Source organism: Mustela putorius, unplaced genomic scaffold, assembly GCF_011764305.1.
Source record: "Mustela putorius furo isolate JIRA1106 unplaced genomic scaffold, ASM1176430v1.1 tig00000224_pilon_pilon_pilon, whole genome shotgun sequence".
Taxonomy (NCBI): Eukaryota; Metazoa; Chordata; class Mammalia; order Carnivora; family Mustelidae; genus Mustela; species Mustela putorius.
The window spans coordinates 25,073,895-25,101,062 of record NW_025421321.1 but is presented as its reverse complement, the minus strand read 5'-3'; the positions used below and the strand labels follow the sequence as shown (position 1 = coordinate 25,101,062).

Sequence of the window (27,168 nt, the reverse complement as noted above, 5' to 3'; positions counted from 1 at the left end):
GCCTTCAGCTCAGGTCATGATCCTGGAGTCCCAGGATCAAGTCCGGCACTAGGCTCCCCACTCGGCAGGAAGTCTGCTTCTCCCACTGACCTCTCTCCTCTCATTCTCTCTCTCTCACACACAAATAAATAAAAATTTTTTTTTAATTTTATTTACTTATTTGTGACAGAGAGAGCACAAGCAGGGGAGCAGCAGGCAGAGGGTGAAGCAGGCTCCCCACCAAGCAAGGAGCCCAACGTGGGTCTTGATCCCAGGATCCTGGGATCATGACTTGAGCCAAAGGCAGATGCTTAACCAACTGAGCCACCTAGTCATCCCTGTTCTATTCTCTTACGTTAAAAAATATAGCACCTATCCATTGCACCTCGATTTACTAAAAGGAGATTTACTTAAAGACACATAAATCACCTCTTAATGCTAAATCATCTCTATTCCTTCTGCTCTTCATGGGGCACCTTGCAGTACAATGAGGCTTTTCAAAGACAGTGCATGATACAAGGATGTACCACAGTGACTGAAGGGAGAAAAGGAAAATGACTTTCGAGTGACCAAGAGACAGTTCATATTGTTTCCCTTTCCCTTCAGAGAAATTTGGGAAACTGTACACAGGAAGAGAGGAAGGAATAATTACTAGCTTCCTTCACCTCAGCCGGATACATGTTTAATTTGTCCTTAGGAAAGATTAGGCACTTTATGGAAATAGTTCTAAATGGCAGAACAATATGCCAGGGATTATCATAACTGACTCCTTCTACTTGAGGCTGATCACGTTAAAGTCTGCAGGGGGCCCTCAAGGATAACTACAGTAGCTGTTTCAAAACAGTAAAGGAATCAAGGAGAGGGAGAAAGGAAAATATTATTCTCAACTGTCTCGTATTCATAAAATTAAGGGGAATTTTTATAAGGAATAATATGAATGATATGAATAACATGAATGATATTACAGTTTTTGGTAGCTAATCTCAGTGTTTATTGGGTACTTAAAAGGTAGGTTGCTGTGTGGGTTATAAAGTGAATATGGTTATAAAGTCGCACACAAATGCCTAGAACTGCTAAAAGAATATGATACTCTGAGGAACCGTGTAGTTCCACATAAGCAGCAAAACCTACGTGTAAACCAAAGAGATGAGAGCGATGAGGGGCATCTGGCTGCTTGGTCAGTACAGTGTGTGACTCTTGGTCTGGGGGTCATGAGTTTGGGCCCTATGTTGGGCAAGTTTGCTTAAAAAACAAAGGATAACGGCAATGAAATACTTCTGTTGTTATACTAAATATGTGCTGTGGGCACCTGCTTTTTTCTCTTCCTTTCTTCTTCCTGGTCATATTCCTCTTTCGATTTTCTGAAATATACAAAAATAAGGTAGAGAAGTAAATTTTCTTGTTGGTCAAAGAACCAACAAGCAACATGCTAAACTAAGCTCACAACATGTGCAAGGAATCTTGGAAACCAAGATGGAAATAATCAGGTTTTTCTTTTTCTTTTTTTTTTTTTTTTTAAAGATTATTTATTTATTTATTTGACAGAGAGAGATCACAAGTAGGCAGAGAGGCAGGCAGAGAGAGAGAGAGGAGGAAGCAGGTTCCCTGCTGAGCAGAGAGCCCGATACGGGACTCAATCCCAGGACCCTGAGATCATGACCTGAGCGGAAGGCAGCGGCTTAACCCACTGAGCCACCCAGGCGCCCTAATCAGGTTTTTCTTAAAGCAACTTAGAATCAACTGAGAAAGAGATACATGATAGGCACACACAGCATAATATAGTAACACTAACTACAGGTTCACCCATTTCTTTTGGAAATGTGAATGACCCCTAGCTGAACAAAGACCTACAGATTTGAAATCGTAAACCCAAATCTGATTGGCAAATCTGATCTCTCACTTTAAAATGATAAGACCCATCTCTCCCCTCATTTTAGTTTTTCCAGGGGCACCAGAGTTATCACAAAGCTCTCCTGAAATCATTACGCCAAAGCTCTATCAGTTGCTGTAAACTGCTCACTAGGGCCTCCGATTTAGGAAAATAGCCAAGTCAACTCTCTTTCATAACAAAGTTTTACTACTTTACAGAGCACATTCCCCTTAAAAGCCTTTAGAAAATAAAGTCTAAAAGTACAATGCTGATTAATTTTCAGACCACCAATCAACCAACAAAAGCAACCAGCTCAAGCCAAAACTACCAATCCTCTAAATCTATTAACAATTTCCTTAACTCTTCAAACCTATAAACTCAAAGCATTCTGTATTGTCTCAGGCTCCCATCTGCCCCTGCTGTGGAAAATAGGATCTGGCTGGAAGAGGCTGGGTTTACCAGCACACCTGCCTCCATCCCCACAACTACTTAGATCCCCTGGAATGAAGCACTAAGTCATGGAGCTCCTTCCATAGTTCCCCACTAGACCCATCCTCCCAATCGCCATCCTGCCTTGTCCTCCCTTCTGCTCTGAAGCTGAGAACAAGGTGGATAGGGGTAGAACTACAGATGCTAGAAGACAGTCATGTGTGTGGTTAGAATTGAAGAAAAAGGAAGGGCTCCCAAAGGAGAAGGCCGGATTCTGCAGTTGACACAATGGCTATAAGTATCCTTCTGCCCTAAGCCTCTACATTCTCAAAGGAGATTTTAAAATTAGGTACTGCAATTGTTTCTCCCTTCCAAAACTGCCAGAGGGGTCAAGAGATGACAGGCCCAAGGGGGGAAAAAAAAATGCTCCTTTAGTGGCCTGCACACTCCATGCCAGGCATTTGGCTGAGAATCATGTAAGTGGGGCAAAGAAGAGACCAGCAAGACATCGTCTGGGATGGGCACTTCCCACTGCCTACTTTTCCCTTGCAGGTTACCTGCCACCCTGCCAGCTATTTCATCTGTGGAATGTGAATGTCCAGCCTCCTGCTATTAGACACCTGGAATGAGCCACTTCTAACACCAGGGTCCAGAAGCCATAGAGTGTCTTGTCACCAGGCTGGGTCTACTGGCTGGTTTCCTATTCCCATGAAGGGATGGGAAGAAGCCCCTCCCATTTAGGCTGATAGGGCATGAGGCACTTGAAAATCATTTTTTCTGTGCATTAAAAAATGTTATACATAGTTATAAACAAATACAATGATACATCATTTTTATGGTTTTTCAGTAGAGAATTTAGTTACTTTCACGAGTTCATAATATTATGAGGGTAGAAAACATACACAGATCATGTCACAATATTAGTAATGATTCATTCAAAAAATAATTAAAGAATGATACCTAAGAACTTCCCTCAGGATTTTCATCTCTTCCTGTTCAAGGTCACTGACCATATCCGAACCATCTGTTAAGCAGTCAGGTAATACACCTGTTGAAAATCAAAGACCACACAAAAGAATATGAACTCTACTGAAAACATTTATTGCTCACTATTCTAATTCATCAAAAAGTACAAATGAGTTTATTAACAGTTCATTTAAAAATGTTCTAAGCTATCATCTAATTATTATATTTTTTACTTTTTCTTGTTTTAAAGAATCAACCCCACCCAAACACCACAGTTTTGTCTAGACATTCTCTTAGTAATTATTTGTATTACCCATTAAAATTGACCATAATACAGCAATTAAAATTAGTTAATATAAACTATCACCCCCTGTAATCATCTACAGTCTGAGGATAGACCACTGAAATCATTAAGCTCCTAATAATGAAAGCATGCTCTCAGAAGTATCCCTTAAGGATGAAAAGAGTTTCCAAAAGAAAATATACAATACTTTGTTAATTTAAACAGCATGTTAATATGCTTCATTCATGCTACAGCAAATGCTGCTGAAAAGGGTCCTGCTTACTACATTGGAAAAAGCACAGTGCTAAGCACTCAGGAGGAATATAAAGATGAAGAAAACAATCTCTGCTCTCGGAGCTTCTATCCAGATATTGGGCCAGTAACTATAAACCAGGGCAGTACCAACTTCAGCCCAATGCAAATTATAATTCACGGCAAGTAATTTTAAGTGTTGGTTGAATTTACTTTATTACCTACATCTTCCTAAGAAGCAGGTAGACTGGTAATCAGTGTTCTATTCATATCTTATTAGTATATTCTCACAACATCAGCAGCATGTGTCTTAATTTTTACCTTCCATTTCTTAATCCACAGATGACTATGGGATTTTCAATCTTCTCTAAATTAAAGTAGCTTTATTATTCTAATCCCCTTGATGTTTAAATACTTTTTTTAATTAAACTTATTTTAAGATACTTGCAGATTCACATGCGGTTGTAAGAAATAATACAGAGAGAGGTTATGCATGCACCTTTTATTCAGTTTTCCCCCAATGGTAACATCTTGAAAAATACAGTGCGGCATCACAGCCAAAGAACTGACTAAAAAATACTGATCAATCTCAAGTGCATTTTTGTACTTTTTCCAGTCAAAAGATACACAATTAGTATGCTCTGGTAGTATTTCTGAGGAAATATAAAGGAACTAAGAAAAAAATGATGCAATAGTATGCAGTGCTTCAAAACCATCAAAATAGGGCACCTGGGTGGCTCAGGGGGTTAAGCCGCTGCCTTCGGCTCAGGTCATGATCTCAGGGTCTTAGGAGTCCCGCATCAGGCTCTCTGCTCAGCAGGGAGCCTGCTTCCTCCTCTCTCTCTCTCTCTCTTTCTCTGCCTGCCTCTCTGCCTACTTGTGATCGCTCTCTGTCAAATAAATAAATAAAATCTTTAAAAAAAAAAAATCAAAATAATGCTCTGATTTGCATTTCCCCAAATTTCTTTGATAAAATACAACAAAGAATCCAGAGAGCCTTTGAATTATTCTTACTCCCAAGACAATTTTCAAATGGTCTGCAGTTCTGAGTACACTCAACATTGCTCTAAGGTACTAACTCCTTGATCTAACTTAAGCAATGTTCTTAAATGCAAGTATTAAAAATACTATGGCAGAAACAAAGTATTAGATTTTATTTAAAGATAAGCCAACATTCTCACCCTGTGGTTTGATACCAGCACTCTTCTGCATTATTGCCTCATCCTCCCTTGCTAATAGAACCCAGATTTGTTTAATTAACAGGCAGCCAAGTATTTGGAGACTTAGCCCCACTCCAACACAGGAGAGTGACTCATGATAATGGTTTCATTTTCCATGCCAGAGGGTTTAAGAAAAGCATGTGACCCCAATCCTGACCAATAGGACCTGAGGGGGAAGTTTCTGGGGTTTCCATGCAAGTTTTGTCTTGTTATCAAAAAGAGATGTACAGGAAGAAATATATCCCCTTTCTTCATGAGAAATCATTGAGTCTCATCCAATGGAGCTAGAGGGCAATCAGGAGAGATCCTCAGAAGAAGAGAGGGTAAAGATGGAAAGTGTCAGCGTTCTTAATAATATCACGGAGTTAGTAACTTAACCAACATAGACTGTCTTCCTTCTTCCCTTCCTCTGGACTTCTTGTTCAGTGGGGATCGATTCTTACTGCTTAGGACATTTTCATTGAGGCTTTTTCTGCTCACGGCAGCCTGAGGCGATATCCAGCTGATACAAGCTATATGTACTTCTTCCCTTTATATTAAAATCTAAATGAGTTTCCAGTTAAATTCCAAACTGAAAACATATGGCATGCCAATATCAAGTTCACCAGCTCTTATCAAAACTGATCCCCGCAAAACAATTTTAGCTATAACATAAAATAATTATTCGCGCCCTCTAACCCATACATAGGTCAGAATAGGGCATAATTTCAGGAACATTCAGAGAAAAGGATTTTATAAAGCAAACCATGGTAGAAAGACAGACTGCTTCCCAGACTGACTTACACCAAAGCAACAGCACCGTGTCATCCATCGTTCAGGGTTAGGGTGATGTTATCTCCTACCCACAGACATCGGCTCTCACACCTGCTGTGAAAAGCATTCTAGAATTTTATAGGACAGTTATGGTGGTGCTTGGGCTCTAAGAGATAGTCTCTACTCTCATGATACTAATGAGAGAAGAATCCACAAGGGCCCTGCTTGCCCTACAACAATAGAAGCCTCTTGCTGCATGTTCCAGACCTTTAAAAGCAAACAGTACAATTGAACTATAGCTCTCACGTCTTCAAGAAGCAATTTTAAAACAGGTCCTGCTGCCAAACCGTTAAAGAGTAAATAGGCAAGGTCAAGAATATCAGTGCAGTCTATTGAGCAAAGGAACACAAAGGTATTAAGGTCAGGTTACTACAGCCAGAAATGTGAAAGGTAGTAAGAATCTGGATTGAATCTGGATTGAAAAGGAGATAGTACAATAAGAAATACGGTTAGAAACACACATGTATCAAGTCAAGATGTCAAATGTAACTCGAATACACAAGACGGGAACAAAAGCAGGAAAATCAAAGGACAAACTGAAATTAGACAAGAGAGTCAGGGAAGAGAATAACTAAAGAGAGCTATGAGGGCTTTGAGTTCGGTTTTCCTTTCCCTGACAGTAGTGCAGTCATACCTGCCCACTGTCCTAGAACAGTTCTCAGTTTGGTCCCAAAACCAGCAGCATCACCTGGGAGCTTGTTAAAAATGCAAAGCATTCAATCCCACCCCAGACCTACTGAATCAGAAGAGGGAAACAACCGTATATGTTTCAACAGCCCTCCAACAACTCCAAAAGCTCACTAACGCTGCAGAGCCACTGTCTCCTACAAAGGTCCTATCATAAACCCGACAAAAAAGACTAGTCACCTTCTCTTCACAGTAACTAAAACTGTGACCATTCAAAATACTGAATTTCATAAACAAAATGACTAGGAAGAAAAATCAAGCTCTCTGAGACCTAAAACATCATTAAATCAAATTCTGGTCTGCTTTCTTTGAGATGGCAAACACAAATTGATCAGGAAAGTTTACATTCTTGAATCTCTTCAGTCAGCAAACGTGAAATACATTTATACAAAGCAGCTACATTTAAGACCATAATATAATCAGAATAGTCAAAATTGCAAACCAAAAACAAAAATTTAGCACTTAGATATAAATTCAACATGTTACCGTTTCTCTCTTGAATTATTCGAATGGCTTGCAGCTGCATTTCAATGTTTTTCTGGACCATCATTGCTTTAAAGATAGTAAAATCTTCTGCTGCCAATACAGGTTGCAAAATGGCCTATGGAAAAGAAATCTGGAAGTTAAATGAAGATTCAAGTTTTACAACTATTTCCACACACTCAGATCATTTCTATGGCAAATCATTTCTATTAATTCAAGAATGCTGTAGTAGTACTTATGGTCAAATGACTCAAAAGTTAAATTTTAAGATTCTACAAGCCTTTAATGTAAGACTCTCCCAACCCCCAGACCTCCAAGAAGCTAAGACTGACAACGGTAATATATTTTCCAAATGAGCCAGTGCTGAGTAACTCTGAAAAATAACACAGAAATTAGGCTTAGTTTTTTTAAGGTTACCACTTCAGTATCTGGATTTATTTTGCGGCCAAAATAACAATATCTATTTGGTTTTATTTCTATCACCTGAAATTTACTGTGAATAATAAATCCTAAGTACAAAATTATCCCTTAATCAATAAAAGTACCAAGTTGAATAAAAGTCAATACAAAAAAAATAAATGGAGTCTGGAAAATAAGTGTAATGAGATATTAATAATGTGGGAAGACAATTGTCCTATATGTACAAATTTCATGTAAAAGGTAAGTTAGAAATTATGTTGTGAAATCATTTTCTGGAAGAAACAACAAATGTGATAAATTAAGGGGAAAAGTAAAGGTGTCTTCCATGGAGTACCTAAATTAACATTTCCCTAACTACAGGGGGCTATTGCCACTTCCCAAGCTAATCAATAATAAGTAGAATAAGATTTGCAATGGGTGAAAACCCAGGAGAAAACACTCAAATTTAATGCACCAGACTAAAATCTTATTTCAACCTTTCCGTGATATTAATGTAAAAGCTGAACAAAATCACGCAGAGGCAACCAAGGGTTGCAGCAATAAGTCAGACACATCAACCAAAGCTCCATCAAAGAGGAAGCAAAGAGGAGGGAGCAATCAGCTCCTTCAGCAATCCGCTCACCAGAAAACCGCAGTATATAGCAAAGCAAAGCAAAATGCAAGAGCAGCTCTCAGGGGGCACCTGGGTGGCTCAGTCATTAAGCATCTGCCTTGGGCTCAGGCCATGATCCCGGGGTCCTGGGATGGAGTCCCACATCGGACTCCCTGCTCAGTGGGAAGCCTGCTTCTCCCCCTGCCTGTACTTGCTCACTCCCTCCCTGTCTCTCTAATAAATAAATAAAATCTTAAAAATGCATCTCTCTCTGTGACATTTATGAGGAGTCAGCTGTAGAAAAAAATGATGGAGAGGTTCTTCCCCCTAAAGTTACATGCACTGTTCAAAAGACCCACAGCAGGGACTAGCAGGTAGACTTGACTGTGATTGGCAGCCCAAGGCTCAGTATTGAAACCAGTTGTGGACAGTCTCTGTGATAGATTAGTCATGTCTGCCAAGACAACTTGATGGGATTATGCCCCCACATAACTTTGTTCTGGGGTTTCCTAGACTTCTTATTGGTGATATTAAGGACTTTATCCCCATCAGTAATAAACTCTTTGAGGGCAGTTCTATTAATAGCAGTGTATCAACTGGAGCTTCTAACAACAAGTCAGAATTAAAGTTACACACATAATGTGTACCTTGAGGCGTCTAAGAAATGCATATTCCTAAATTGTGCCCTAAACATAATCAATCTAAATTTTTAGAGAATGGGTGCCCATGTATCTCCACAGATAATTCTTAAAACATTAAAGCTCGAGAACCATCAACGCATTGGAAGAAAATGAGCCCTTGATATCAAAAGCCATTTCCAGCTTACCCATGTACCAGCTGCGTGACTCTGTGTGACTTTTTTTTTTTTTTAAGATTTTATTTATTTGACAGGCAGAGATCACAAGTAGGCAGAGAGGCAGGCAGAGAGAGAGGAGAAAGCATTATCCCTGCTGAGCAGAGAGCCCTATGTGGGCGCCCCCCCAGGAACCTGGGATCATGATCTGAGCCAAAAAGAGAGGCTTTCACCCATTGAGCCACCCAGGCGCCCCTGGGCATGTCTTTTAGTTCTCTGAGCTTAAGTTTCTTCATCTGCAAATTGGTACTATAATAACAATAGTAATACAGTGTTTTGTTGAATCTAAACCCCCAAATTAGTAAAATAAGGCTTTACTTCTTGCACCAACTAGAAAAGAAAAAACCCCACCAATTAAATTATAACATGTCATTTAGTGTAAAATACATTCTCATTTCAGAGGTATTACAATATGAAAAATTAGCATTTTAGCATGAAAGAAATACAATCATAACTTTCTGGCCGGGTGTTGGAATTAAATAAGATGAGAAGGCACTTTTTAAACTGAAAAGTACCTATAAAGTTATTGTTCTGATCATGTTGAGGCTGGTTAAATATCAAAATGGTGCACTAAACCTGACAACTGTACAGTAGTGAGATTCTTCCAGTTCAAGGAAATGGATAAGAGCTTCTGCTAAAGGCACTTAGAGGAACTAAATACAAGAGTTACTTCAAAAACTGGCAAGTACTTTAAAAACAACAACAGTCTTAAGTATCCATTTAATTAATTGAAATGTCAAACTACTTTGACAGAAGACTATGAGGTAAAGTAAATATGATAGTATCTACGTTTGAGAAAAGCACATTAACAAAAAATGAACACTGAGTATTTAGGAATCTGATTTACATGAGTGTATAAGACATTCAAATATATTCACACTTAGCTTTAGGTTGCCCTATTATTATCTCTTCTTAAAGTTCATCATACCATAGTTTTGAAAGGTACAAGTGATTTCATGTACTTACAGTATTCCATTAACAGACATAACTACCAAGAGAAAAAGATGAATTCATGATTACAGTTGGAGACTTCAATACCCTCTATCGGTAATGGGCAGATCCAGCAGGCAGAAAATCAGAAAGGACACAACTGAACTGAACAACACCTTCAGTAAACTGGATCAAATTGACATTTCTCCAAAAGCAGAAAAATACACATTCCTCTTGGGCACACATGAAAAATTCACCCAAATAGACTACATTCTAGGCCATAAAGCACATCTTGATACATTTTTTTTTTAATTTTATTTATTTATTTGACAGAGAGAGATGACAAGCAGGCAGAGAGAGAGGAGGAAGCAGGCTCCTTGCTGAGCAGAGAGCCCGATATGGGGCTCGATCCCAGGACCCTGAGATCATGACCTGAGCCAAAGGCAGTGGCTTAACCCACTGAGCCACCCAGGCGCCCCACATCTCGATAAATTTAAAAGAATAGGAATCATACAAAGTATCCTCTCAGACTGCAATGGAATTAAACTAGACATCAAGAGCAGAATGATAACTGGAAAAAACTAAAATAATTGGAGGTTAAACAACACACCTCTAAATAATATATGAGTAAAAAAAGTTCAGTCAAAACTTAAATAAGGTGGGGCTTGGGGCACTGACCCCTATGCAGTCCAATAACTGCATATAATTCTTGACTGCCCCAGACTTAAACTACTAATAGCCTACTGATGGCCAGAAGCCTTACCAATTCATAAACACCCCATTAATACATATTGCATATGTTATATGTATTACTGCTGCATTCTTAACAATAAGCTACAGAACAGAAAATGTTATTATGAAAATCATATGGAGGAACGCCTGGGTGGCTCAGTCAGTTAAACGGCTGCCTTTGGCTCGGGTCATTATCCCAGGGTCCTGGAATCTAGTTCCACAACAGGCTCCTTGCTCGGCGGGGAGTCTGCTTCTCTCTCTCCCTCTGCCTTCCACTCTGCCTGCTTGTGTTCGCTCACTCTCTCCCTCTCTGTCAAATAAATAAGTAAAATCTTAAAAAAAAAAAGAAAAGAAAGAAAGAAAGAAAGAAAGAAAGAAAAAATCATATGGAAACTAAAAGGCAAACTCCTGAATGGGAGCAGATATTTGCAAAGGACATATTCAATAAAGAGATAGTATCCAAAATATACAAAGAACTTACACAACACCAAAAAACAAATCATCCAATTAAAAATGGGCAGAAGACATGAACAGACATTTCTCCAAGGACATACGGAGTTGCCAAGAGATCCGGGAAAAGATGCTCAATGTCATTCATCATCAGGAAAACGCAAATCAAAACCACAATGAGCTATCACCATATACCTGTCAGAATGGCTAAAATTAAAACACAAGAAACAACAAGTGTTGGCGAGGATGTAGAGACAAAGGAACGCTCAGGCGCAGATGGTGGGAATACAAACTAGTATATTAAAAATTAAAAATAGAAAATTAAAATTAAAAATTAAAAATAGAAATATTATAGGACCCAGTAATTCCACTACTGGGTATTTACTCAAGGGAAAAAAAAAAAAACACTAATTCAAAAAGATCTAGGTATCACTATGTTCATTGCAGCATTATTTACAATAGACAAATTATGGAAGCAGCCCAAGTACACACTGATAGATGAATGGATAAGGAAGAGGTGGTATATAGCTACAATGGAATATTATTCAGCCATAAAAAAATAATGAAATCTTGACATTTGCAGCAACATGGATGGATCTAGAAAATATAATGCTAAGTGAAATAAGCAAGTGAGCTAAAGACAAATACCATATCATCTCACTCATATGTGAAATTTAAGAAACAAAAAAACAAAGGGAAAAAAGAGACAAACCAAAAAACAGATTCTTAACTACAGATAATCAATTGATGGTTACCAGAGGGAGGTGGGTGAGGGGAGAATGAAATAGGTGAAGGGGATTAAGAGTACACTTATCATGATGAGCACTAAGTAATGTATAGAATTGTTGAATCACTATGTTCTACACCTGAAACTAATATAACACTTTATGTTAACTATACTGGAATTAAAATTTAAAAAAGAAAATCATAAGGAAGAGAAAATACATTTATAGTACTGTGCTGTATTTATTTTAAAAATAAATCTGTGTAGAAGTGGACCCACACAGTTCAAACCTGTGTACAAAGGTCAACTGTAGTCTAAGAGAAATTCCTAAAATATTCCTAACTGAATATACAACTTATTGAAATTTTCAGGGTACAGCTAAAGTAGTGTTCAGAGAAAATTTACAGCATTAAAAGCATATATTTAAAAAGAAGAAATATCTAACATCAATAATCTAAGCTTTCACTTCAGGAACTACAAAAAGAATAAATTAGGGGCGCCTAGGTGGCTCAGTGGGTTAAAGCCTTTGCCTTCAGCTTGGGTCATGCAGGGTCCTGGGATGGAGGCCCACATAGAGCTCTCTGCTCAGTATGGAGCCTGCTTCCTCCTCTCTCTCTGCCTGCTTCTCTGCCTACATGTGATCTCTGTCTGTCAAATAAATAAATAAAATCTTTTTAAAAAGAAGAAGAAGAAGAAGAAGAAGAAGAAATTAAATCCAAAGTAAGCACAGGAAAAAAAAAAACAGTAGAAATTAGAGAAGAAATGAATTAAATTTAAAGTAGAAAATCAACAAAACTAAAAGTTGATTCTTCAAAAGTATCAATAAAACTGATAAACCTGGGTGCCTGGGTGGCTCAGTGGGTTAAGCCGCTGCCTTCAGCTCAGGTCATGATCTCGGGGTCCTGGGATCGAGTCCCACGTTGGGCTCTCTGCTCAGCAGGGAGCCTGCTTCCTCCTCTCTCTCTCTGCCTGCCTCTCTGCCTACTTGTGATCTCTCTCTGTCAAATAAATAAATAAAATCTTTAAAAAAAAAAACTGATAAACCTCTAGCTAGGTTAACTATGAACGAAAGAGAGAAAAAACATAAATTACTAATATCAGGAATGAAAAAGGGTGCATTACTACAGATGCAAGAGACTTTAAAAGGATAATATAGAAATGTTATTGACAACTCTATGTCCACAAACATCTTAACCTAGACAAAATGGACCACTTCCTTGAAAAACACAATCAGCCAAGCTCATACAAGTAGAAATAGACAATCTGAATAAGGTAATAGAAAGACAGGAATACGCTAACTCCATCTTTAAAAAGAAGGAACCAATAATTAATAACCTTCCAAAACAGAAAGCTCCAGGCGTAGCTGGGTCCCCCGGTAAATTCTACCAAATATTTAATGAAGAAATTACACAATTCTCCATAAAATAAAAAAGATCAAACTTTGAAGAAAAGTTATAGATTCATATTATTTCTCAAAATAATAATAATCACATATTTATTTGTAGAAGTTAAATAGCATAACCTACAGAACTGATATAAAAGCCTTTCTATTGATTCAAATTATTGAGGAGAAAAAAAGTATGACTTTAAAATCCACTTTCCCTGCTACACATAACTTATTCAGTGTCCATGCTATTGTCCCACCAGCCCTCCCTGAATGATTCAGGGTAGGATTTACATGTATTTGAACATGCATATGAAAATTTGCCCTTAGATAAGAATCCTCAAAAAAAAAAAAAAATCACCAATTCCTCACAATCTCTTCCTAAAAATAGAAGCAGAGAATACTCCCTAACTTATTTTATGTAGCCAACATTACACTGATACCAAAATCAGACAAAAATGCTACAAGAAAGAATAGTATTTCTCATGAACACAGATAGAAAAATACTCAACAAAATACTAGCAGATTAAATCCCAACAATTATACACCATGACCAAGAGGGATTTATTCTAGTTATGCAAGTTGGTTCAACGCCCAAAAATTAATTAATGTAATTCATTAATCACATGAAAAGTCTAAAAAAGAAAGATCACACTGTCATATCAATAGATGCAGAAGAGGATTTGACAAAATCCAACATTCATTCATGATAATACTTTCAGCAAATGAGGAATAGATAGGAATTTCCTTGACCTGATAAAGAACATCTATAAAAAACTGACAACTAGGGGCGCCTGGGTGGCTCAGTGGGTTAAAGCCTCTGCCTTCGGCTCAGGTCATGATCCCAGAGTCTTGGGATCGAGCCCCTCATCGGGCTGTCTGCTCCGCGGAGAGCCTGCTTCCTCCTCTCTCTCTGCCTGCCTCTCTGCCTACTTGTGATCTCTGTCTGTCAAATAAATAAATAAAATCTTTAAAAAAAAAAAAAACTGACAACTAACATTATACTTAATGGTGAGAAAATAGATGCTTTCCCTTTAAGATCAGAAACGAGTTCCCTCCCACCACTCCCATTCCCCATTATACTGAAGTCCTAGCTAATGCATTAAGAAAAGGAAATTAAGGGTACAAAGATTAGGAAGAAAGAAATAAAAAACAGTTTTTCTTCACAGATGATAGGACTGTCTATAGATAATCCTAGAGAATCAGTTTATTTTATCTTACTTTTTTTTTAGATTTTTTTTATTTATTTGACAGACAGAGATCACAAGTAGGCACAGAGAGGCAGGCTGAGAGAGAAAGGGGGAAGCAGGCTCCTTGCTGAGCAGAGAGCCTGATGTGGGGCTCGATCCCAGGACCCTGAGTTCATGACCTGAATCAAAGGCAGAGGCTTTAACCCACCGAGCCACCCAGGCGCCCCCAAAGAATCAGTTTAAAGAAATTAAATAAGGAAATAAAGAAATCAAATAAAGAACTAGTAAGTAATTCTAGCAAGTCTGCAGAATATAAGGTTACTATACAAGTTTTCCTATATACCTGCAATGAGTAATGGGAAAATGAAATACAAAACACAATACAATTTACATTAACTCCACAATAAAAGAAAGTACTTGGGAATAAATCTAACAAAAAACACAGAAGATCTATATGCAGAAAACTTAAAAACTCTGATGAAAGATATCAAAGGGATTGTAAATCAATGGAGATATTCTTTGTTCATAGATAAAAAGACTCCATCCACACTGTTAACATGTCAGTTCTTCCTAATTTGATCTGTGGATTTATGCAACCCAAACAGAATCCAGCAAATTATTTTGTAGACAGCAACAAACTGAATTTAAAATTTAAATGAAAAGTCCAAAGTCCCAGAATAGCCACATAATATTGAAAAAGAACAAAGTCAAAGGACTGACACTATCTGATTTCAAGACTTACTATAAACTACAATAATCAAGACACTGTGATATGGGTGAAAGAGTAGACAAATAAATTAATGGAACAGAAAGAGCCTGAAAATAGACCAACACAAACACTGTCAACTGATCTTTGACAAAAAAAAAAAAAAAAAAGGCAATCCAATGGAGAAAGGATAATCTTTCCAGCAAATGGTGCTACAAGAACTAGAAATCTACATGCCAAAAAAAGAAAAGAAACTAAATATTGACTTTACACCTTTCACAAAAATTAACTCAAAGTGGAACATAGAGTTAAATGTAAAAAACAAAAACATAAAACTTCTAGAAGATAGCATAGAGAAAATCTAGATAACCCTGAGTTTGGCAATGACTTCTGAAGATACAACAGCAAAAGTATAATCCATGAAAGAAAACTGATAAATCACATACTTCGTTAAAATAAAATAAAAAGGGGTGCCTGGGTGGCTCAGTGGGTTAAAGCCTCTGCCTTCGGCTCAGGTCATGATCCTAGAGTCCTGGGATGGAGCCCCAAATCAGGCTCTCTGCTCATCGGGGAGCCTGCTTCCCCCTTTCTCTCTGCCTGCCTCTCTGCCTACTTGTGATTTCTGTCTGTCAAATGAATAAATAAAATCTTTTTAAAAAATAAATAAATAAAAAATTTAAATAAATAAAATAAAACACTTCCACTTGGTGAAAGACACTGTTAGAGAAAGAAAAGACAAGCCACAGAAGAACATTTTGTGAAATATTTGCAAAACACATACCTGATAAAGGAGACTTGCATCAAAAATTGTATACAAAGAACTCTTAAACTCAACTACTAGAAAACAACTCAATTTTAAAATGGGCAAAAGTGGGACGCCTGGGTGGCTCAGTGGGTTAAGCCGCTGCCTTCGGCTCAGGTCATGATCCCAGCGTCCTGGGATCGAGTCCCACATCGGGCTCCTTGCTTGGCAGGGAGCCTGCTTCTCCCTCTGCCTCTGTCTACCATTCTGTCTGCCTGTGCTCGCTCTCTCTCCCTCTCTCTCTGACAAATAAATAAATAAAATATTAAAAATATAATAATAAAATAAAATGGGCAAAAGTAAACCATTATAAACCTAATTAGAATGTCTAAAATGCAAAAAACTGACTATATGAAGTGCTGCTGAAGATGTACAGCAACAGGAACTCCCATTCACTGCTGGTGAAAATTCTAAATGGTACAACTACTTTAGAAGAGACTTTGGAAATTTCTTACAAAGCTAAACTTAATCTTACTGTATAAACCAGCAATCTTGCTCCTAGATTTTATTTGCCCAAATGAATTGAAAACTTTGTCCACATAAATATGAATATTTGTAGCAGCCTTTTCATAATTACCGAAGACTGGAACACACCAAAATGTTCTTCAAAAGGTAGACTGATAAACTGTGGTACATCCATATAAAAGAATGTTATTCGGCAATAAAAAGAAACAAACTATCAAACAACAAATAAAATGAAAGAACCTTAATTTCATACTGCTTAGCAAAAGAAGCCAGTCTGAAAAGGTATATGCTACATGATCCCAATTATATGATATTCTGAAAAAGGCAAACGAGAGAGCCTGTAAAACGCAGTGGTTGCCAGGAGCAAGGATGGAAAGGATAAAGATGTAGGATACAGGGGACTTTTAAGACAGTAAAAGTATTGGGGCGCCTGGGTGGCTCAGTGGGTTAAAGCCTCTGCCTTCGGCTCGGGTCATGATCCCAGTGTCCTGGCTCTCTGTTCAGCAGGGATCCTGCTTCCTCCTCTCTCTCTCTGCCTGCCTCTCTGACTACTTGTAATCTCTGCCTGTCAAATAAATAAAATCTTATTAAAAAAAAAAAAGACAGTGAAAGTATTTTGTAAGATACCATAATGGTGGATATGTGACACTGTGTATTTGGCAAAATCCACAAAACTGCAGAACACAAAGAGTAAACTTAATGTCAACCTCGGACATTAGTTAAAATAATAATGATGATGATAATGTTTCTTTTTTTTTTTTAATTTTATTTATTTATTTGACAGAGATCTCAAGGAGGCAGAGAGGCAGGCAGAGAGAGAGAGGAGGAAGCAGGCTCCCTGCTGAGCAGAAAGCCCGATGCAGGGCTTGATCCCAGGACCCTGAGATCATGACCTGAGCCGAAGGCAGAGGCTTAACCCACTGAGCCACCCAGGCGCCCCGATGATGATGTTTCAATGCTGCCTCCTCAATTTTAACAAATATACCATACTAATGAAAGATGTTAGTAATAAGGGACATTGTACTATCTGCTTAATTTTCTGTAAACCTAAAACTGTTCTAAAAATAAATCCCTATTAGGACGCCTATGGGGCTCAGTCGGTTAAGTGTTGGACTCTTGATTTCAGCTCAAGTCATGATCTCAGGATGATGAAATGGAGATCCGCATAGAGCCCTGGGTCAGGCTCCAGCTCAGCGTGAAGCCTGCTTGAGATTCCTCTGCCCCTTCGCCCTGCTCTTGCGCTCCCTTTCTCTCTCTCCAATAAAGAAATAAAATCTTAAAAAAAAGAAAAGAAAATCTTTATAAAACTTTTAAAACCTATTAATTTTTAAAATCTTACTAGTACTCACACAAAATATTGTTAATTATCCTGTGTGTATTTTTATTTTTTATTTTTTTTTAAGATTTTATTTAGTTATTTGACAGAGATCACAAGTAGGCAGAGAGGCAGGCAGAGAGAGAGGGAGGAAGCAGGCTCTCTGCAGAGCAGAGCTCCATGCGGGGCTCAATTCCAGGACCCTGAGACCATGACCCAAGCTGATGGCAGAGGCTTTAACCCACTGAGCCACCCAGGCACCCCTATCCTGTGTGTATTTTTAGAAAATGAAAGTTATACCACATATGTAATCTTTTCAATGATCCAGGTTATTGGAAAAACATCATAATTTTGCCAAATTACTACCATAACACAAATGTTTCTGAAAGTGTTAATTTTTACGTTCTAAAAGTCAAAACAAATCAAGTATGAAAAGCAAAAAATACTGTTTGTCTCTTACTGTATAGCAGTCTTTTGCAATACAGTGCATAGAAATCAATGATGATGATTACCCTCAACAAAAAATCACAAGGAAGTCATAACGAAGGAAGTCATTTTTGCCTACTTCGGTTGGAAACCACCACAAAATTACAAAATTCAACTGAAGGTGACTGAAATAGTAAATATCTCAGTAGTTATTATAATATCATATTTTCTGAACAGTTAATTCATGAGCATGTTTTAAGAAATCACAGATTCAACAGAAAAAATGCTCTCACAGGTTTTTTGTTGTTGTTGTCTTAAACCAGAGTTCTTCTACTGATACACTCGCTACTCCTGCTGACTTCAATAAACAGAGTATGGCAGGAGCAGTGGCCTAGGCATAATGATGACCAAACAGGAGAAAAGAATTTTGCTAATGGGCTTCAGCAGTATAATGCAATGGGAGCTGGTTTAAACAATCAAAACCAAACCAAAACAAAATAAAAATTACCTACTCAATAACTAAGGACAAGCAACTCGTTTCTTGAGTTAATTCGTAGGCACCCTACAGTGGCATAATGGACTCAGCATTCTGATCTTTCTGTATAAAGACTATATTATTAGGGCACCTAGGTGGCTCAGTGGTTAAAGCCTCTGCCTTCAGCTCCAGTCATGATCCCAGGGTCCTAGGATCGAGCCCCGCATCAGGCTCTCTGTCCAGTAGGGAGCCTGCTTCCTCCTATCTCTGTCTCTGCCTACCTGCCTACTTGTCTGTCAAATAAATAAATAAAATTTAAAAAAAAAAAAAAACTACATTATTGCTGCAAAGTAGTAAATAAAATAGCTTTGAATTGTTTTTCTGGTAATGGGGATAGCCTTGTGCTGATTTAAATCATGTTGCTATTCAGTATTCGATGCTAAGTGTTTGCTCCAGAAGAGAATACAGCTAACTAGTCCACATGGGGATTGAACCAATGACCCTGGCCTAATTAGCACACTGCTAATCAACCACCAAAATAGCTAGTATTAATTAGGAGGTGTTTCCATTTATAGACCACCTTATAAATGTCAATTATTGTGCTAAATGCTTTATGATCACTATCTCTTAAATTATGCAAAAACTTTTCAAAGTAGATACTATCCAGATTTTACAGATGTGGAAACAGAATCAGAATGGATAAGAAAGGAAAACAGCACAACAAACTTACAGCTAGTAAATGAAAGATCTAGGACTCAAATCTAGGTCTGTCTGTATCAAAAGGCTTGCCTCCTTGTACATAGCAAGACCATATTACCAATCAACTCCAAATAAATCAAAAGGTACTGCATTGCAGAACAAAAGAGAAAGATGTGTTACTCTTGATCTGAAAACAGTATTTTAAAATTCTGAACATCTTCATTCAATTTAATGTTATTCAAATAATGGGGGTGCCTGGGAGGCTCAGTGAGTTAAACCTCTGCTTTAGACTCAGGTAATGATCTCAGGGTCCTGGGATCGAGCCCCACATTGCGCTCTCTGCTCAGTGGGGAACCTGTCCCCCCGCCACTGTCCGCCTCTCTGACTACTTGTGATCTCTCTCTCTGTCAAGTAAATAAATAAAATCTTTAATAAAAAAAATAAAGTTATCTGAATAATGAAAACAAAAGGTGGATATGTCTGCTATTAGCATGAACATCTTTATTCACAAAGTAATTCAGGCTTATTCATAATGACTTAATTGAGAGGTTGACAAATATTCACCAATGTAGAAAACATTCCTGAAAAACAAATATCAACATCTTAAAAGAAACCTAAATAGTAGTTAATAATTTTCAAATTATTCCTGCCCACCTAAAAAGGAGAAGAAAATAAATCCTATTATTACTCCTTAAACTAAATTTATGGTACATAAAAAATAAAAGCTATTGGTGAACTTTAAAACAACTTTTGCTTTATAGCATTATTAATGAATAAAACCAGATACTTATTTACATTAGTTGGGGCATACCAATAATATTTAAACATTTTTTCAAAATGTCATGTTATATTAAAGATGTTCTATCTCTAGAATCAGAGATGATTGCAAAATAAGAAAACTTGTATAATAGAGAAGTATAGTAGGAAGCACTGGATTAAACAGTAGTCAAAGCACCCTCTTCTAGGCCATGATAAAAAGTAATTTAAGTTAAGAAACATTTATTAAGAACTACCTACTACTAACTAGGTTCACATCTATGAGATGAGACATCGGGAATACAAAGATACTAAAAACATCTCAAAGGATTTATAATCTAGTAAGGCAAATAGACTTCTAAGAAACTATAATTTGGGGCAGAGTACCAAAAATGTGAAAATGTCCAGTGAGATAGAATGAGTGCTGGTCCACCCTAGCATACCAGAGATTGAGAAAATTGCCACAAGAAGTAACATTTTAGCAAGGCCCTCATGATAAAAAGGATTTATCTGGTAAGGAAAAAATACTGGGGTGGGGAGGTGAGGGCCAAACATTCCAGGGTTAGGGAATAGCATGAGCAAATCCAGATGCATGGATGCTTACAAGATCAAGTGGCCTGGAATAACAATAGTACATAACATATCAGGGAACTACAGCAGGAGGAGACTGAAAATCTAATTTAGGGTCACATCACAGACAATCCTCACTATCATCAGGCTAAGGAATTACAGTTTATTTAGAGAAGATGGAAAGCTAAAGCAACTTGTTGAGAAGGCTTCTGAGCAAGGGCTTACAGTTGGGAGTGCCTGGGCTGGTATGGTATCCTGCACTACTACTTACTTAGCAGTGGACTTTGCACTAGTCACTTAACATAGCTGTGCGTTAGGTTTTTCACTTCTAAGTGGAAATAAAACAGTGCCAAAATCTTAAGGGGCAGCAGCAAGGTTAAATGACATAATACGTGTCAAGTGTCTAAAACAGCAGCTAACATGAGCCCTCAGTAAATATGTTACAAATACACATAATATCTATTTCAAATCAGCACTGCAGAACTAATGAGACAATAAAAGTAGTTCCAGGGGTGCCTAGGTAGATCAGTTAACTGTCAGACTCTTGGTTTCGCTTCAGGTCATGGGTTATGAGATGGAGGCCCATATCTGGCTCCATGCTCAACACAAAGTCTACTTGAGATTCTCTCTCCTCCTCCCTCTGCCCCTGGCCCCTGTATTCTCTCTCTCTTTCTCCTTCTCTCTTCCTCTCTCTCTCCCTCAAAATAAACAAATAAATAGATCTCTACAAAATCTACACAATTTAAAAAAAAAAAATAGCTCCAAGGGAAGGAAGCCCCAGGAACTGTGCACTATAAAACTGCTAAGATTAAAAAAGAGGCAACTGATAAACTGTCAGAGATCTATATAAATACAACAGTAATACATAAATAAAACAATAGAACAGTGTATATAAATAAAAACTGTGATCTATCCTAGTTCTGCAGTCGAAAAGTTCCTTTTTAACTGCATTAACTGCATTAGTTCATTCATGTCTCAAATTTTTTTTTTTTTTTTTTTTTTTAAGAGACAGAGAGAGAGGGGAGAGGGAGGGGCAAAGGGAGCAAGAGAAAGAATTCCAAGCAGGCTTCAGGCCCAGCAGGGAGCCCCACATAGGGCTTGATCCCATGACCCTGAGATGATGACAAAAGCTGAAATCACGAATGGGAACGCTTAACCAACTGACCCACCCGGTGCCCCACAAATTATCATTTCTTAAGGTAATTATAAAAAGAACCCACATGTGATGAATTAGCTTTTTACTCATACAATGTCTAAAATAGTATCCTTCGACAAACAAATATAGCAAATTTAAGTGAAACGCTGGGCATTTTTATTAAAACTATATGTTAGCAGAATGACACAAAAGCAGAACCTGTGATGTACGGGTCTTTGCAAGAGGAGAAGTGCATGCTTCTTGAAACTGATCTTCATTAATTCCAATTTCTTTGAGGTAACTTTCTAACAGCTTTTCAACCTAAAAAGAGAAAGTGTAACTTTTCCAATTTACATAGAAAAATCCGAATGACAGTTTTCATGTTAAGTGTCAGGATAATCAAATGTTTGCTTGCAATTATTAATCTACATAAAATTATACTATACGGCAATGACAATGTCTTTCACCAAAAAACTCCACAAACAATGGAAAGTTAAAATTTCTGCAGAGAATCAAATGAAATTTTATTTCCTCTACTTGAAATAACTGGTCAGGGTCATGACAGTCAATGGGGTACGACTCTTCCGCTACTCAGAGGCATTTTTTAAAAATCACAAGACAACCATGGCAAATAACTAACACTTATCTAGACGAATCAGCAGATTATGAATAAAATTTAAAGATTAGATGCAAGATCCCTTAAAATAGTTGTCCTAAATTCATTTCTTAGATTCTAGAGTAGAAGAGATAAGAAGTCAAAAGGATGAAATGCTCAGAGATGCCTTAGGGCCTGATGGAACTAGTAGTACTATTAGGGTAGACTGGATTTTTTATTTTTTATTTTTTTAAGGAGGCTCTATTCCCAATATGGGGCTTGAACTCACAATCCCAAGGTTAAGCGTCACATGCTCTATAGCAGAGCCAGCCAGGTGTACCAAGAATGGATTTTTTTTAATTAAAGAATTTTAAAATGGAAAAAGTCCATGTTTTTAATTTAGAAAAGCTAAAATTATTTTAATTACTTTTAATAATCAATGGAAAAAATACTCACTAGTTCTTTGTATTCCTGGTGAATCTCTGTATAGGTCAATTTGCTTTCTTCTTCATCATCAAAAACTAAATTTAAAAGAAAAATATTACTGTATAGTGTACAAAATCAAATCATTTCATTAATGCAAATATAAAAGTGCACTCATTACATCTTACAATAGAATTCTCATTCTTATAACCTAGCTCTTCAGCTTTGAATTCTTGAATTAAAAAAACTCTATGTGCATATATATATACATGATATATACATATATGCATATTTGTAATAATATGTTATATGTATAGCATATAACAGTGTTAACTATAAACAAGTTTCATGTTTGTTTATAGTTTCATATGTAAGATCTATTTCATATGTAAGAAAAACACTAATTTGCTACTTTCAATAATAAAAGGTAACAATTTATAAACCTTTAATGTAATATTATTAATAGTTTTTAAACATTAATTCCTTTTACAACAGACTCCAGATTATGTTATCATAATTTGCTGATATAAATTTTACTGTAAGTGACTAGGCCATTTTTGCTCTATATAAATCAGTAATGAAATTAAAATAAATAAAACCAAAACAAATGTTTACTCAATGATCATATGTATGAAACAATGTGGATTAGAAAGATACATATTCCATCAAGAAATGATAATTAATTAGGGAAACAGGCCAAATTCATGAATTGTTAACAATAAACTTTTAAAAATTCCCCCTAAATGACCCAAAATGCAAACTAACTTCTTTAATTTTCTACTTAAAGCTCTTCAATGACTGTTCTTTGACTAAATAATAAATGCAAAATCCTCAGAAGGCCAGACAAAAATTCCAAGTCTCATCTCTTGTCATCCAAAACCCAAACTTTGCACTCTTAACATACATCAGTACTTGGAATATCACCATACATAATACACACCGTGCTTCAAACTCCTGTACATTTGCTCAGGTGTTCCTAGAGTTTTCTGCCTTTACCCAGTCCTCTTCTCCCAACTATTATTCTTCATGACACATGCAAATGGCACATTCTCTAAGACTTGCCACCCACTCTCAACTCCTGGGCTGGTTAGATCCCTTCCTCTGAACTCAAAATAGAGCCACATGCCCTCCTTTATTATAACACCTGCCAATTCAGATTTAAATTCCATTTACCTGCCTGTCTTCCATACTAAATCATAAACTTCTCAGCCACAAGGATTTTGTTTCATTCCTATTTCTATCCCCAGCTTCTGGCCCACATACACTCAATAAATGCTTATTGAAATAAATGCTGATATCACAGGTTGTACAAAACTAATCTTTAAAGACTAGCACACTAACAACCTAAAGTCACTTTAACACTTATTTCAAGTTGCAATGGGATGTTACTTCCACCTCTACTGGCATCTGCTCTGTGTAACACTGGGCATACACACAATACAGCAATAATTTAAACTGTTTCTAGTTAGTTCTAAAATCAAATTACTACATTACATGTGTATAAAGTTGAAGATTACTGCTTCCCTGTGCTACACAGTCAGATGTATTACTACTGAGATGCAACCACTTTTGACATTTGGGGATTAAAAAAGGCAATGCTTTAATTTTTTTTTTTTCATTTTAGCATTTAGTCTCAGAGGGGTAAATAGAATGAAAGAGTGACATAATTCTTTTTTTCTCCCAAAGGAGGTCAGAATTCCACATGCTTCATCTGGCTCAGAATTCTAAATTCTTAAAAAGATCACATATAAAAATTATTTTAAACTTCTTTAGAAATTACACATAAAAACAATACTTAAATACTATCTGGATTTTTATTATGGCATAATTTTGATTATGGTAATGAAAAGATTCAGTGGTCAAACTAAAGTTTATCTTTACCAAATTCATGGACCCTTAGGGTTGAAAGGACTCTCAAAAGCTCATGGGGTGGGGGAGGCTCATCCAGGATAACCATTTGATGGTTATCTCCATTAAGTTGCTGTCAAATCCATTTAAACACTGCTACCCTCTGGGGAACTCATTACCTTCTGAGATAGGCTAACTTAACTGGGATACATTCTGCTATAGCACACTTCCTTCATAGAAATTTGTCTGTGGCTTGAACGCATTAACCCTAGCTCTATGCTACTGAAGCTTACAAGTCTAAACCCTCCAACATAAGGCAGATGTTCAAATGATTGAGGGATATTGCTACCCTACAAGTCCTGCCTGCTAAACACCAATGGTATCGTTGGGCATTCATTCATATGACATGGTTTCTAGCTCCTTTTCCATACCGGGCTCCAGTTTGTCTCGGAGAACTGAACGCAGAATCTAAGCGTGAATGATCAGGACCCAGAGGTCCTTTGCCCTCACAGGGAATGTTAGGCCACCTTTATATACCTTAGTTGTTACAAGATACGGCCCCTCCCCATTTTTGGTATATCCGAGAGTCGAGAGTAAAGGCAAACATGCCACTGGGTCGCCAGCTCTGGGCCTGCTGGAGTAACAGCGTGCGCACCCTTTGCGGTTAACTGTTAGATCAGGAAGGAACACTAGGCAAACTCATCTCTCTCCCCAGTCTCTGCGGAAATTGCTGAAGCCCACCCAAACAGGGCACCTGCCCAAGGAAGAAACGTGCAGGGTAAGGTGAGAGACCCAACAAAGGATGGAAATCTAATGATTTTCGGATGTGTGCTTGGGCCCAAAGAAAGGGGAGTCCCTGTCTTCAGTTCCATGAAGGAAGACACTGACGCAGTGACAGCAATACCTCCAACAAACCAGCTCTGAACCTGGCGGACAGGGGTAAGACCTGAGAGATGAGAGATGGTTCGTGGTGACCACCTTCTGCCGATCGCTGGCGAGAGAGAGGCGAGAAAGAATGGTCGGTTCGGGATCTGGTTTTTACCTTCACATTTCTGCTCCACAAAGTCCAAGATGGGGATGGACCAGTCCGGGCCTCGCAGGAACCCAGCGATGCTCTCCACCACCCATTCCACCTCATCCTCTTCTTCCGCAGCCATCCCGCTCCGCGGGACGCCGCGGAACCCTAGGCCAGACCCCCAGAGCCTGCGTAAGGCCCTTGGGCCGTAGGGGGCCGAGAAAGAATGGGAGAAGAAAGAGTGGTCCCCGCAGTAGCCCTGGTACGGGGACGAAACCTACAAACCAGTAACGTAAAATGGTCGCTATGGCAACACGCGCAGCCGCCCAGGACAGCCTAGCGGAAGTGAAGCCTGCTTGGCTGGAGCCTGCGATCTCAGAGAGACGCATTTGAAGAACGTTTCCGATTGGCTGGAAAAGGACCGTACCTAATCAAAAGATAGCCTTCCGCCCATTGGCCCGGAGTTGCTAGGGCGGAGAGCAAACGTGTAGCCATTGGCTGGAGGCCCTGGCAGGACTCGTCGTTTCTTCTTCCAAGCAGTGCGTGCGAGCCAGGAAATGGCGCAGTGAGGTACGCGGGATGACGGGTCTTACTTCTGTGAGGGCTGCAAGAGCTTCGGTTCGCCGTTGTATACCCTCCATTTCAGTGCCAACCATTTTCAAACCCACTGGCCCAATAACTTTTGCAATAAAGGGGTTGAAAATACAAAGCCGAGCTTTGCTGATCGGCTCTCTCTTTCTATCTCATAGTTCCAGGCGGGTCTTTAACCTTTCATGGGTAGATAGAAAAAAACAGAATTAGGAGATTTTCAAGAGCAAAATCGAATTCAGTGTTCATTTAAATAAATGTTTACATTTTATGTAACCCAAATCTTACGTCAGACAGCACCAACTCAAATTTTTAAATTAGGATCCACTGTGGAGTGGGTCTTCAGAGGTCATTGCCAAGGTCTTCGGTGTCCCCAAATCTCTTTCAACAACAGCCTTATATGTTGTTACAGTAAGTTTTCAAGATCCAATTAACTGTTTCAATTTATGAATGAGGCAGCATCCCATCTGGCAAGTAGAGGAGAGCCCCAAAGGGCCAGGAAAGGAAAGGTTTTTAAAGACTTTTTAAAGGTGTGGGGAAAAGGAAATTGTTAGCAAAGAATCCATTGTTTGAGGCAAGGTCACCCTCCTGAGGGGGACAAAAAGGGTGTATCAGTAAGTTTCCTAATGCTGACCGAGAAAACCCCATGTTGACTGGTTAGAGGTTATATTTCTAGGCCAAAATGACAGGTTGGCTTTTTTTAAGTGTTGGTTTACTGGTTCCGGGCCTTAACCTAAGTGACACCATTTTAGGCCTGTGGTTTTCTTTTTAGCAATATATTTATATAAATGAGATCATATTATATGTGTAACCACAGAACTTTTTTCACTATGAGGTCACTTTTCGTGTGAAAATATAGAACTCCTTTTTTGCAACTGCATAGTATTCTATGAACTACCATTTAGCCTATTTTTACTTTGCATATATATATATATATATATATACACACATACACACCTAGAATACCTTAGTGATTGCAGAAATGTGATGCTTAATGTGCAGTCTTTTTCTCCCTTTGTAATGTGGGTGTAATCTACCATTTTTTCCTTACAAACTGCTGAAATAAACATCTTTGTGTCACTAAGAGCTATTG

At 38.0% G+C, this 27,168-nt stretch overlaps 1 protein-coding gene across 1 annotated transcript in view; it reads right to left on the bottom strand.

Annotated features, from left to right (window-relative positions):
* The window catches only part of CFAP36 (cilia and flagella associated protein 36), a 31,637-nt gene extending 5,798 nt beyond the window's left edge, over window positions 1–25,839 (bottom strand). Inside the window, exons 1-6 of the mRNA XM_004780303.3 lie at window positions 25,515–25,839; window positions 22,658–22,722; window positions 21,826–21,927; window positions 6,986–7,100; window positions 3,239–3,326; window positions 1,289–1,340 (exon numbers count right to left, since the gene is read on the bottom strand). Coding sequence (XP_004780360.1) covers window positions 1,289–1,340; window positions 3,239–3,326; window positions 6,986–7,100; window positions 21,826–21,927; window positions 22,658–22,722; window positions 25,515–25,629 — 537 coding nt within the window. The 5' untranslated portion in view covers window positions 25,630–25,839. The remainder of the gene's footprint in view (window positions 1–1,288; window positions 1,341–3,238; window positions 3,327–6,985; window positions 7,101–21,825; window positions 21,928–22,657; window positions 22,723–25,514) is intronic.
* Between the last annotated feature and the right edge of the window lie 1,329 nt (window positions 25,840–27,168).